The following is a 12,893-nucleotide window of genomic DNA, read 5'->3' as shown; positions in this document are numbered from 1 at the left end:
CCTACAGTATTATATTACATTAACCCCTAACCCCTACAGTATTATATTACATTAACCCCTAACCCCTACAGTATTATATTACATTAACCTCTAACCCCTACAGTATTATATTACATTAATCCCTAACCCCTACAGTATTATATTACATTAACCCCTAACTCCTACAGTATTATATTACATTAACCCATAACCCCTACAGTATTATATTACATTAACCCCTGACCCCTACAGTATTATATTACATTAACCCCTAACCCCTACAGTATTATATTACATTAACCCCTAACCACTAACCCCTACAGTATTATATTACATTAACCCCTAACCCCTACAGTATTATATTACATTAACCCCTAACCCCTAACCCCTACAGTATTATATTACATTAACCCCTAACCCCTACAGTATTATATTACATTAACCCCTAACCACTAACCCCTACAGTATTATATTACATTAACCCCTAACCCCTACAGTATTATATTACATTAACCCCTAACCCCTAACCCCTACAGTATTATATTACATTAACCCCTAACCCCTACAGTATTATAATACATGAACCCCTAACCCCTACAGTATTATATTACATTAACCCCTAATCCCTACATTAATATATTACATTAACCCCTAACCCCTACAGTATTATATTACATTAACCCCTAACCCCTCACCCCTACAGTATTATATTACATTAACCCCTGACCCCTACAGTATTATAATACATGAACCCCTAACCCCTACAGTATTATATTACATTAACCCCTAACCCCTACAGTATTATATTACATTAACCCCTAAATCCTACAGTATTATATTACATTAACCCCTAACCCCTACAGTATTATATTACATTAACCCCTAACCCCTAACCCCTACAGTATTATATTACATTAACCCTTAACCCCTACAGTATTATATTACATTAACCCCTAACCCCTACAGTATTATATTACATTAACCCCTAAATCCTACAGTATTATATTACATTAACCCCTAACCCCTACAGTATTATATTACATTAACCCCTAACCCCTAACCCCTACAGTATTATATTACATTAACCCTTAACCCCTACAGTATTATATTACATTAACCCCTAACCCCTACAGTATTATATTACATTAACCCCTAAATCCTACAGTATTATATTACATTAACCCCTAACCCCTACAGTATTATATTACATTAACCCCTAACCCCTACAGTATTATATTACATTATCCTCTAACCCCTACAGTATTATATTACATTAACCCCTAACCCCTACAGTATTATATTACATTAACCCCTAATCCCTACAGTATTATATTACATTAACCCTTAACCCCTACAGTATTATATTACATTAACCCCTAACCCCTACAGTATTATATTACATTAACCCCTAACCCCTACAGTATTATATTACATTAACCCCTAACCCCTACAGTATTATATTACATTAACCCCTAACCCCTACAGTATTATATTACATTAACCCCTAACCCCTACAGTATTATATTACATTAACCCCTAACCCCTACAGTATTATATTACATTAACCCCTAATCCCTAACCCCTACAGTATTATATTACATTATCCTCTAACCCCTACAGTATTATATTACATTAACCCCTAACCCCTACAGTATTATATTACATTAACCCCTAATCCCTACAGTATTATATTACATTAACCCTTAACCCCTACAGTATTATATTACATTAACCCCTAACCCCTACAGTATTATATTACATTAACCCCTAACCCCTACAGTATTATATTACATTAACCCCTAACCCCTACAGTATTATATTACATTAACCCCTAACCCCTACAGTATTATATTACATTAACCCCTAACCCCTACAGTATTATATTACATTAACCCTTAACCCCTACAGTATTATATTACATTAACCTCTAACCCCTAACCCCTACAGTATTATATTACATTAACCTCTAACCCCTAACCCCTACAGTATTATATTACATTAACCCCTAACCCCTAACCCCTACAGTATTATATTACATTAACCCCTAATCCCTAACCCCTACAGTATTATATTACATTAACCCTTAACCCCTACAGTATTATATTACATTAACCCCTAACCCCTAACCCCTACAGTATTATATTACATTAACCCCTAACCCCTACAGTATTATATTACATTAACCCCTAACCCCTACAGTAATATATTACATTAACCCCTAACCCCTACAGTATTATATTACATTAACCCCAATCCCCTACAGTATTATATTACATTAACCCCTAACCCCTACAGTATTATATTACATTAACCCCTAACCCCTACAGTATTATATTACATTAACCCCTAACCCCTACAGTATTATATTACATTAACCCCTGACCCCTACAGTATTATATTACATTAACCCCTGACCCCTACAGTATTACATTACATTAACCCCTAACCCCTACATTATTATATTACATTAACCCCTAACCCCTACAGTATTATATTACATTAACCCCTAACCCCTACAGTATTATATTACATTAACCCCTAACCCCTAACCCCTGACCCCTACAGTATTATATTACATTAACCTCTAACCCTTAACCCCTACAGTATTATATTACATTAACCCCTAACCCCTACAGTATTATATTACATTAACCCCTAAACCCTACAGTAATATATTACATTAACCCCTAACCCCTACAGTATTATATTACATTAACCCCTAACCCTTACAGTATTATATTACATTAACCCCTAACCCCTAACCCCTACAGTATTATATTACATTAACCTCTAACCCCTAACCCCTACAGTATTATATTACATTAACCTCTAACCCCTACAGTGTTATATTACATTAACCCCTAACCCCTACAGTAATATATTACATTAACCCCTAACCCCTACAGTATTATATTACATTAACCCCTAACCCCTACAGTATTATATTACATTAACCTCTAACCCCTACAGTGTTATATTACATTAACCCCTAACCCCTACAGTATTATATTACATTAACCTCTAACCCCTACAGTATTATATTACATTAACCTCTAACCCCTAACCCCTACAGTATTATATTACATTAACCCCTAACCCCTAACCCCTACAGTATTATATTACATTAACCCCTAATCCCTAACCCCTACAGTATTATATTACATTAACCCCTAACCCCTACAGTATTATATTACATTAACCCCTAACCCCTACAGTATTATATTACATTAACCCCTAACCCCTACAGTATTATATTACATTAACCCCTAACCCCTACAGTATTATATTACATTAACCCCTAACCCCTACAGTATTATATTACATTAACCCCTAACCCCTACAGTATTATATTACATTAACCCCTAACCCCTACAGTATTATATTACATTAACCCTTAACCCCTACAGTATTATATTACATTAACCCCTAACCCCTACAGTATTATATTACATTAACCCCTAACCCCTACAGTATTATATTACATTAACCCCTAACCCCTACAGTATTATATTACATTAACCCCTAACCCCTACAGTATTATATTACATTAACCCCTAACCCCTCACCCCTACAGTATTATATTACATTAACCCCTAACCCCTACAGTATTATATTACATTAACCCCTAACCCCTGACCCCTAACTCCTACAGTATTATTTTACATTAACCCTTAACCCCTACAGTATTATATTACATTAACCCCTAACCCCTACAGTATTATATTACATTAACCCCTAACCCCTAACCCCTGACCCCTACAGTATTATATTACATTAACCTCTAACCCTTAACCCCTACAGTATTATATTACATTAACCCCTAACCCCTACAGTATTATATTACATTAACCCCTAACCCCTACAGTAATATATTACATTAACCCCTAACCCCTACAGTATTATATTACATTAACCCCTAACCCCTACAGTATTATATTACATTAACCCCTAACCCCTACAGTATTATATTACATTAACCCCTAACCCCTACAGTATTATATTACATTAACCCCTAACCCCTACAGTATTATATTACATTAACCCCTAACCCCTAACCCCTACAGTATTATATTACATTAACCCCTAACCCCTACAGTATTATATTACATTAACCCCTAACCCCTACAGTATTATATTACATTAACCCCTAACCCCTACAGTATTATATTACATTAACCCCTAACCCCTACAGTATTATATTACATTAACCCCTAACCCCTACAGTATTATATTACATTAACCCCTAACCCCTAACCCCTACAGTATTATATTACATTAACCCCTAACCCCTACAGTATTATATTACATCAACCCCTAACCCCTAACCCCTACAGTATTATATTATATTACATTAACCCCTAACCCCTATTCTACCTGTCCAAAACCTCTCCGTTGCATTCTATCTGAACTGTAGATGTGTGCCTGGATTCTATTAGATCAGTGATATCTGACACCCGAATAGTGGTTGTTATGGCGGTGTCAGAGGTGGAACTGCGTTAGAGCTGTCAAATCCACAAGCGGCTCCAGGCATTACACCTGAAGTGGACATTGACATTGTTGACGCGGAGTTGCATTGAGAAATCCCATGCAGCCTTGTTTACAAGTTCAAAGGCTACCTGGTGCAGCAGGTAGCCTAGTGGTTAGAGCGTTGCAAGATCGAATCCCCGGGCTGACAAGGTACAAATCTGTCGTTCTGCCCCCTGAACAAGGCAGTTAACCCCACTGTTCCTAGGCTGTCATTGTAAATAAGAAATTGTTCTTAACTGACTTGCCTAGTTAAATAATAAAAATGTATTTAAAAAAAACATGGAATGTGTGATGTAATCTACACCTTGATAAAAAATCCTCGTTAATTTTGTTTTAAATTTGAGCATAATTATTTCTATAATGCGAATATACACTTTCTCGTTCGGAACGTCTAACTCTAGTCGGATGGGTGTGGCTTCCTGACAATCATCACAAGTGTAGCAGCTCACCGATTTGACAGCTCCGAAAACAGTTCCGCCTTCCGACACCTCCAAAAACATCAACTACGCGGGTGTCGGCTATCACCGGGTTAACGCTTTGATCTGATGGAATCTAGGCCTAACAAGCCATAGTATTTCAAGAGTGACCAGATCAACTTTAAATTGACATGCATTTCTTATAGGGATAGTACAGCCTTAGCCAATAGCTTGCTAGACGGAGGATAGTAGGGCTGGAATCAACGCGTATCGCGTATCTGTTACATCTCCATAGACATTTAAAGGCGATTTTGCCGCGTTCGATGGAGACTGCACTCACGGTAAATGCTGCATATATATATATATCTCAATTACCTTTCCGATATTTTAACGCTGATCTTTCCCGCAATATGGATTGAATCCAGCCCTTAATCTACATACATTTTTTTACGGCAACAATTTTAGCAAGGAGCTGTGTAATTATGATTCATGATATCGCCAAAGGTCTTCAGCTCTCTGCTGGGAATGGGCTCTCTGACTCATATAAAAAATATAACATCCAATTGAGGCACATACTATACTCTATGAAGTATACAATATGAACAACACTCTATAAGCAAATAGTACATGGATATAAAGCTTCAACAAACTAGATATTGTTGTTGTGATAATTGAACTGTTTTGAGAGAAAAAAAAGGAAATATATATATATATTTAATGGTCATATACACCAGATAGGTGCAGTGAAACGTGTTGCTCTACAGGGTCCGCAATAGTAGTACGGTACCCCTGGAGCAAATTAGCAAATGAAGGTTAAGTGCCTTGCTCACGATTTTGGCTCAAGAGTACATCAACAGATGTGTCACCTTGTTGGCTCAGGTATTTAAACCGGTAACCCTTCAGGTTACTGGCCCAATGCTCTAAACCGCTAGGCTACCTGGGAGGAATTGGGAAAATAAGTGTCACATAAAACATAGAAAGTATCGGTATGTTTCATGCAAAAGAACAAGGCCACTCATTCATATAAAGAGATAAATGATCTTCCTGATAAAATAGTTAGTCGGGGGGGGGGGGGGGGGGGGGGGGGGGTGATAAGCTTGTTATTTACAGTAAAGGCTGTTTGAAAATGAATACTTTTATGTCAGTAATTTGTTGTTGTGTGAATGTCCTGCTTTTGGGGTGATACAGTGGACTGTCCTGCTCCTGGGGTGACACAGTAGACTGTCCTGCTCTTGGGGTGATACAGTGGACTGTCCTGCTCTTGGGGTGATACCGTGGACTGTCCTGCTCTTGGGGTGATACCGTGGACTGTCCTGCTCTTGGGGTTATACAGTGGACTGTCCTGCTCCTGGGGTGATACAGTGGACTGTCCTGCTCTTGGGGTGATACCGTGGACTGTCCTGCTCTTGGGGTGATACCGTGGACTGTCCTGCTCTTGGGGTGATACCGTGGACTGTCCTGCTCTTGGGGTTATACAGTGGACTGTCCTGCTCCTGGGGTGATACAGTGGACTGTCCTGCTCTTGGGGTGATACAGTGGACTGTCCTGCTCTTGGGGTGACACAGTAGACTGTCCTGCTCTTGGGGTGATACCGTGGACTGTCCTGCTCTTGGGGTGATACCGTGGACTGTCCTGCTCTTGGGGTTATACAGTGGACTGTCCTGCTCCTGGGGTGATACAGTGGACTGTCCTGCTCTTGGGGTGATACAGTGGACTGTCCTGCTCTTGGGGTGATACAGTGGACTGTCCTGCTCCTGGGGTGATACAGTGGACTGTCCTGCTCTTGGGGTGATACAGTGGACTGTCCTACTCCTGGGGTGACACAGTGGACTGTCCTGCTCTTGGGGTGATACAGTGGACTGTCCTACTCTTGGGGTGATACAGTGGACTGTCCTACTCTTGGGGTGATACAGTGGACTGTCCTACTCCTGGGGTGACACAGTGGACTGTCCTGCTCTTGGGGTGATACAGTGGACTGTCCTACTCCTGGGGTGATACAGTAGACTGTCCTACTCCTGGGGTGACACAGTGGACTGTCCTGCTCTTGGGGTGATACAGTGGACTGTCCTGCTCTTGGGGTGATACAGTGGACTGTCCTGCTCCTGGGGTGATACCGTGGACTGTCCTGCTCTTGGGGTGATACAGTGGACTGTCCTGCTCTTGGGGTGATACAGTGGACTGTCCTGCTCTGTGCATTGCTATTATCAAGTTATTGGTTCAGGCAGTATTTCCAGTTTGTACAAAGGTGACTGTTCAGTCCTAATGAAACCATGTATAACAGAGTCGTTAAAGGTGACTGTTCAGTCCTAATGAAACCATGTACAGAGCCTTGCAAAAGTATTCACCCCCTTGGTGTTTTTCCTATTTTGTTGCATTACAACCTGTAATTTAAATATATTTACATTTTTACTTGATGTAATGGACATACACAAAATATTCCCAATTGGTGGATTGAAATGAAAAAAAAGACCTTGTAAAAAAAAAAGAATAATTAAAAACGGAAAAGGGGTGGGTGCATATGTATTCACCCCCTTTGCTATGAAGGCCCTAAATAAGATCTGGTGTAACCAATTACCTTCAGAAGTCACATGATTAGTTAAATAAAGTCCACCTGTGTGCAATCTAAGTATCACATGGTCTGAAAGGTCACAGAGTCTGCAACACCACTAAGCAATGGGCACTACCAAGCAAGCGGCACCATGAAGACCAAGGGGCTCTCCAAACAGGTCCGGGACAAAGTTGTGGAGAAGTACAGATCAGGGTTGGGTTATAAAAATATCCAAAACTTTGAACATCCCACGGAGCACCATTAAATCCATTATAAAAAAAATGGAAAGAATATGGCACCACAACAAACCTGCCAAGAGAGGGCCACCCACCAAAACTCATGGACCACTCAAGGAGGGCATTCATCAGAGAGGCAACAAAGAGACCAAAGATAACCCTGAAGGAGCTGCAAAGCTCCACAGCGGAGACTGGAGTATCTGTCCATAGGACCACTTTAAGCTGTACACTCCACAGAGCTGGGCTTTGTGGAAGAGTGGCCAGAAAAAAAGCCATTGCTTAAAGAAAAAAATGAGCAAACACGTTCAGTATTCGCCAAAAGACATGTGGGAGACTCCCCAAACATATGGAAGAAGGTACTCTGGTCAGATGAGACTAAAATGTAGCTTTTTGGCCATCAAGGAAAATGCTATGTCTGGTGCAAACCCAACACCTCTCATCACCCCGGGAACACCATCCCCATAGTAAAGCATGGTGGTGGCAGCATCATGCTGTGGGGATGTTTTTCATTGTCAGGGAATGGGAAACTGGTCAGAATTGAAGGAATGATGAAAGGCGCTAAATTAGAGGGAAATTCTTGAAGGAAACCTGTTTTAGTCTTCCAGAGATTTGAGACTGGGACAGAGGTTCACCTTCCAGCAGGACAATGACCCTAAGCATACTGCTAAAACAACAATTGTGTGATTTAAGGGGAAACATTTAAATGTCTTGGAATGGCCTAGTCAAATCCCAGACCTCAATCCAATTGAGAATCTGTGGTATGACTTAAAGATTGCTGTTTACAAATGGAACCCATCCAACTTTAAGGAGATGGAGCAGTTTTTCCTTGAATAATGGGCAAAACTCCCAGTGGCTAGATGTGCCAAGCTTATAGAGACAAACCCCAAGAGACTTGCAGGTGTAATTGCTGCAAAAGGTGGCTTGACAATGTATTGACTTTGAGGGGGGGTGAATAGTTATGCACACTGAAGTTTTCAGTTTTTTTGTCTTATTTCTTTGTTTCACAATAAAAAATATTTTGCATCTTCAAGGTGGTAGGCATGTTGTGTAAATCAAATGATACAAACCCCCCAAAAATCTATTTTAATTCCAGGTTGTAAGGCAACAAAATAGGAAAAATGCCAAGGTGGGTGAATACTTTCTCAAGGCACTGTACAACAGAGTCGTTAAAGGTGACTGTTCAGTCCTAATGAAACCATGTATAATAAAGTCATTAATGGTATGCTACCACTGGAGTTTATTTATCACAAGTTTGTGCTGCTTTTAGCAAGACCTCCTCCTCCATGTCCATACTCCAAGGTCCACTCCCCTCAAACCACACCCCGACTAGGCCTCAAGGTCCACCCCCCTCAAACCACACCACGACTAGGCCTCAAGGTCCACCCCCCTCAAACCACACCACGACTAGGCCTCAAGGTCCACCCCCCTCAAACCACACCACGACTAGGCCTCAAGGTCCACCCCCCTCAAACCACACCACGACTAGGCCTCAAGGTCCACCCCCCTCAAACCACACCCCGACTAGGCCTCAAGGTCCACCCACCTCAAACCACACCCCGACTAGGCCTCAAGGTCCACCCACCTCAAACCACACCCCGACTAGGCCTCAAGGTCCACCCCCCTCAAACCACACCCCGACTAGGCCTCAAGGTCCACCCCCCTCAAACCACACCACGACTAGGCCTCAAGGTCCACCCACCTCAAACCACACCTAGGCCTCATTTCCTCTACACTTTCTCTCTAACATCCTTGCTGTATGGAGAAGACGAATGTGAACAAAAACAGGACAACGGCGCCACTGTGAATGTGTTTAAAAGGTCTCCCTGGACTCTAAAGGGTCTCCCTCTCTCCTCCAGTCACAGTAGCTCCTCTGTACCACAACACAGGAACAACACAGCAGCTTCCATCTCCCTCCTCTATCTGTGGTTCAGCTTGGGAGAGTCCGTACCCTCCTCATCCTCATCGTCTTTCGCTCCGATCAGCCGCTGCCGCGCAAAATCCTCAAAGATGATGTCATCGTCGCTGGAGAGAGTAAACTCAGTTAGTCAGGATCCAGAACTACAGTTTAAGTGCATTAATGATTGATGGCAGACAGAGGGAGACATTTTGATTCATGGCAGACGGGGAGCCATTTTGGTTCATGGCAGACGGGAAGACATTTTGGTTCATGGCAGACGGGGAGACATTTTGGTTCATGGCAGACGGGGAGACATTTTGGTTCATGGCAGACGGGGAGACATTTTGGTTCATGGCAGACGGGGAGACATTTTGGTTCATGGCAGACGGGGAGACATTTTGGTTCATGGCAGACGGGGAGACATTTTGGTTCATGGCAGACGGGGAGACATTTTGGTTCATGGCAGACGGGGAGACATTTTGGTTCATGGCAGACGGGGAGACATTTTGGTTCATGGCAGACGGGGAGACATTTTGGTTCATGGCAGACGGGGAGACATTTTGGTTCATGGCAGACGGGGAGACATTTTGGTTCATGGCAGACGGGGAGACATTTTGATTTATAGCAGACGGGGAGACATTTTGATTTATAGCAGACGGGGAGACATTTTGGTTCATGGCAGACGGGGAGACATTTTGGTTCATGGCAGATGGGGAGACATTTTGATTTATAGCAGACGGGGAGACATTTTGATTTATAGCAGACGGGGAGACATTTTGGTTCATGGCAGACGGGGAGCCATTTTGGTTCATGGCAGACGGGAAGACATTTTGGTTCATGGCAGACGGGGAGACATTTTGGTTCATGGCAGACGAGGAGCCATTTTGATTCAGTGTATTAGATCAAAGATGTTTAGTAAAGTGTACTAGATTCAATGTTTAGTAAAGTGTATTAGATCAGATGTTTAGTAAAGTGTATTAGATCAGATGTTTAGTAGAGTGTATTAGATAATTTGTTTAGTAAAGTGCATTGAATAGAGACTATACTGTTTAAGCAGTTATAAAGCTCCAAGTCCTTTATAACTCTTTATAACACGTTCATATTGCATTACACATAGGTGGTTCAAAAAGGGGTGAAATCAAGATTACCACACAATTATTTTGATTATTTATTTACTGTAGGCCTATGGTCAGCTCAGAAAACGTCTTAGCTTATTCTGTTGTTGACGTTGTTGTTGTGTTGTTATTGTAGCCGTTATTTATTTCGGTATTCGATCCGATCGCGGAGTTGGACAATGCACCATTTAAAAGTTAATTTCCCACTGAACCCGACATACAATACACAGCGTTTACCGTTTAACGTAGGCTCCGGCGAAACACCAGGAACATTGACTTTTAAAACGTGCGCATTGCGGACAAAACGCATTTTGGATCGAATCCTGGTCATAGTCATTTACAGACATTACAGGGGCGTAGAAACATGTCAGCACATCAAGTCTGAAACGGTATTGTCAGCAGATCATGATACAGGTCCATCAACAACACTAATGCTTCTAACAGCCTGAGAGCTACAGAAACCTGCCATGGATACATCTCTTTCCTGCTGTCAGTCATATATATGGCCATAAAACAGGGGGATTGAAACGCTAAAGAGGCGTGCTGGGAGAGACAACATTACACGAAAGACATTGAATATTGAATGTATTATTCATAATTGGGCCTATTTTGCTGGTTAATGTGCATGGTCAGAGATGGGCTGTTAGGCTGCATGGCCAGAGATGGGCTGTTAGGCTGCATGGCCAGAGATGGGCTGTTAGGCTGCATGGCCAGAGATGGGCTGTTAGGCTGCATGGCCAGATATGGGCTGTTAGGCTGCATGGCCAGATATGGGCTGTTAGGCTGCATGGCCAGATATGGGCTGTTAGGCTGCATGGCCAGATATGGGCTGTTAGGCTGCATGGCCAGAGATGGGCTGTTAGGCTGCATGGCCAGAGATGGGCTGTTAAGCTGCATGGCCAGAGATGGGCTGTTAGGCTGCATGGCCAGAGATGGGCTGTTAAGCTGCATGGCCAGAGATGGGCTGTTAGGCTGCATGGCCAGAGATGGGCTGTTAAGCTGCATGGCCAGAGATGGGCTATTAGGCTGCATGGCCAGAGATGGGCTGTTAGGCTGCATGGCCAGAGATGGGCTGTTAGGCTGCATGGCCAGAGATGGGCTGTTAGGCTGCATGGCCAGAGATAGGCTGTTAGGCTGCATGACCAGAGATGGGCTGTTAAGCTGCATGGCCAGAGATGGGCTGTTAGGCTGCATGGCCAGAGATGGGCTGTTAAGCTGCATGGCCAGAGATAGGCTGTTAGGCTGCATGGCCAGAGATGGGCTGTTAAGCTGCATGGCCAGAGATGGGCTATTAGGCTGCATGGCCAGAGATGGGCTGTTAGGCTGCATGGCCAGAGATGGGCTGTTAGGCTGCATGGCCAGAGATGGGCTGTTAGGCTGCATGGCCAGAGATGGGCTGTTAGGCTGCATGGCCAGAGATGGGCTGTTAGGCTGCATGGCCAGAGATGGACTTTTATAGAGAGGAAATGAAACAGGAGGAAGTGAAGCCATGTTTTATTGACGAGGACAAGTGGTGCAGCAGGCAGTATGCAGCAGGCAGTAAGCAGCAGGCAGTAAGCAGTAAGCAACAGGCAGTAAGCAGTAAGCAACAGGCAGTAAGCAACAGGCAGTAAGCAGCAGGCAGTAAGCAGTAAGCAACAGGCAGTAAGCAGTAGGCAGTAAGCAACAGGCAGTAAGCAGCAGGCAGTAAGCAACAGGTAGTAAGCAGTAAGCAACAGGCAGTAAGCAGAAGGCAGTAAGCAGCAGGCAGTAAGCACCAGGCAGTAAGCAGAAGGCAGTAAGCAACAGGCAGTAAGCAACAGGCAGTAAGCAACAGGCAGTAAGCAGATGGCAGTAAGCAACAGGCAGTAAGCAGCAGGCAGTAAGCAACAGGCCGTAAGCAACAGGTAGTAAGCAGTAAGCAACAGGCAATAAGCAGTAAGCAACAGGCAGTAAGCAACAGGCAGTAAGCAGCAGGCAGTAAGCAGCAGGCAGTAAGCAACAGGCAGTAAGCAGCAGGCAGTAAGCAGCAGGCAGTAAGCAACAGGCAGTGAGCAACAGGCAGTAAGCAGCAGGCAGTAAGCAACAGGCAGTAAGCAACAGGCAGTAAGCAGAAGGCAGTAAGCAGCAGGCAGTAAGCAGCAGGCAGTGAGCAACAGGCAGTGAGCAACAGGCAGTAAGCAGCAGGCAGTAAGC

The 12,893-nt window shown here is 42.8% G+C and overlaps 1 protein-coding gene across 3 annotated transcripts in view; it reads right to left on the bottom strand.

Annotated features, from left to right (window-relative positions):
- Positions 1–6,783: 6,783 nt before the first annotated feature.
- arrb1 (arrestin, beta 1) overlaps positions 6,784–12,893 on the bottom strand; it is a 78,497-nt gene continuing 72,387 nt past the window's right edge. For 2 of the 3 annotated variants that reach the window (XM_055895195.1, XM_055895196.1), the window contains exon 16: positions 6,784–9,728. In XM_055895195.1, the coding sequence (XP_055751170.1) occupies positions 9,623–9,728 (106 nt within the window). In that variant the 3' untranslated portion in view covers positions 6,784–9,622. The remainder of the gene's footprint in view (positions 9,729–12,893) is intronic. The other variant, XM_055895198.1, reaches the window with a different exon arrangement.

Source organism: Salvelinus fontinalis, chromosome 33 (assembly GCF_029448725.1).
Source record: "Salvelinus fontinalis isolate EN_2023a chromosome 33, ASM2944872v1, whole genome shotgun sequence".
NCBI classification, from domain to species: Eukaryota; Metazoa; Chordata; class Actinopteri; order Salmoniformes; family Salmonidae; genus Salvelinus; species Salvelinus fontinalis.
This window is presented reverse-complemented; position numbering and strand designations above follow the sequence as displayed.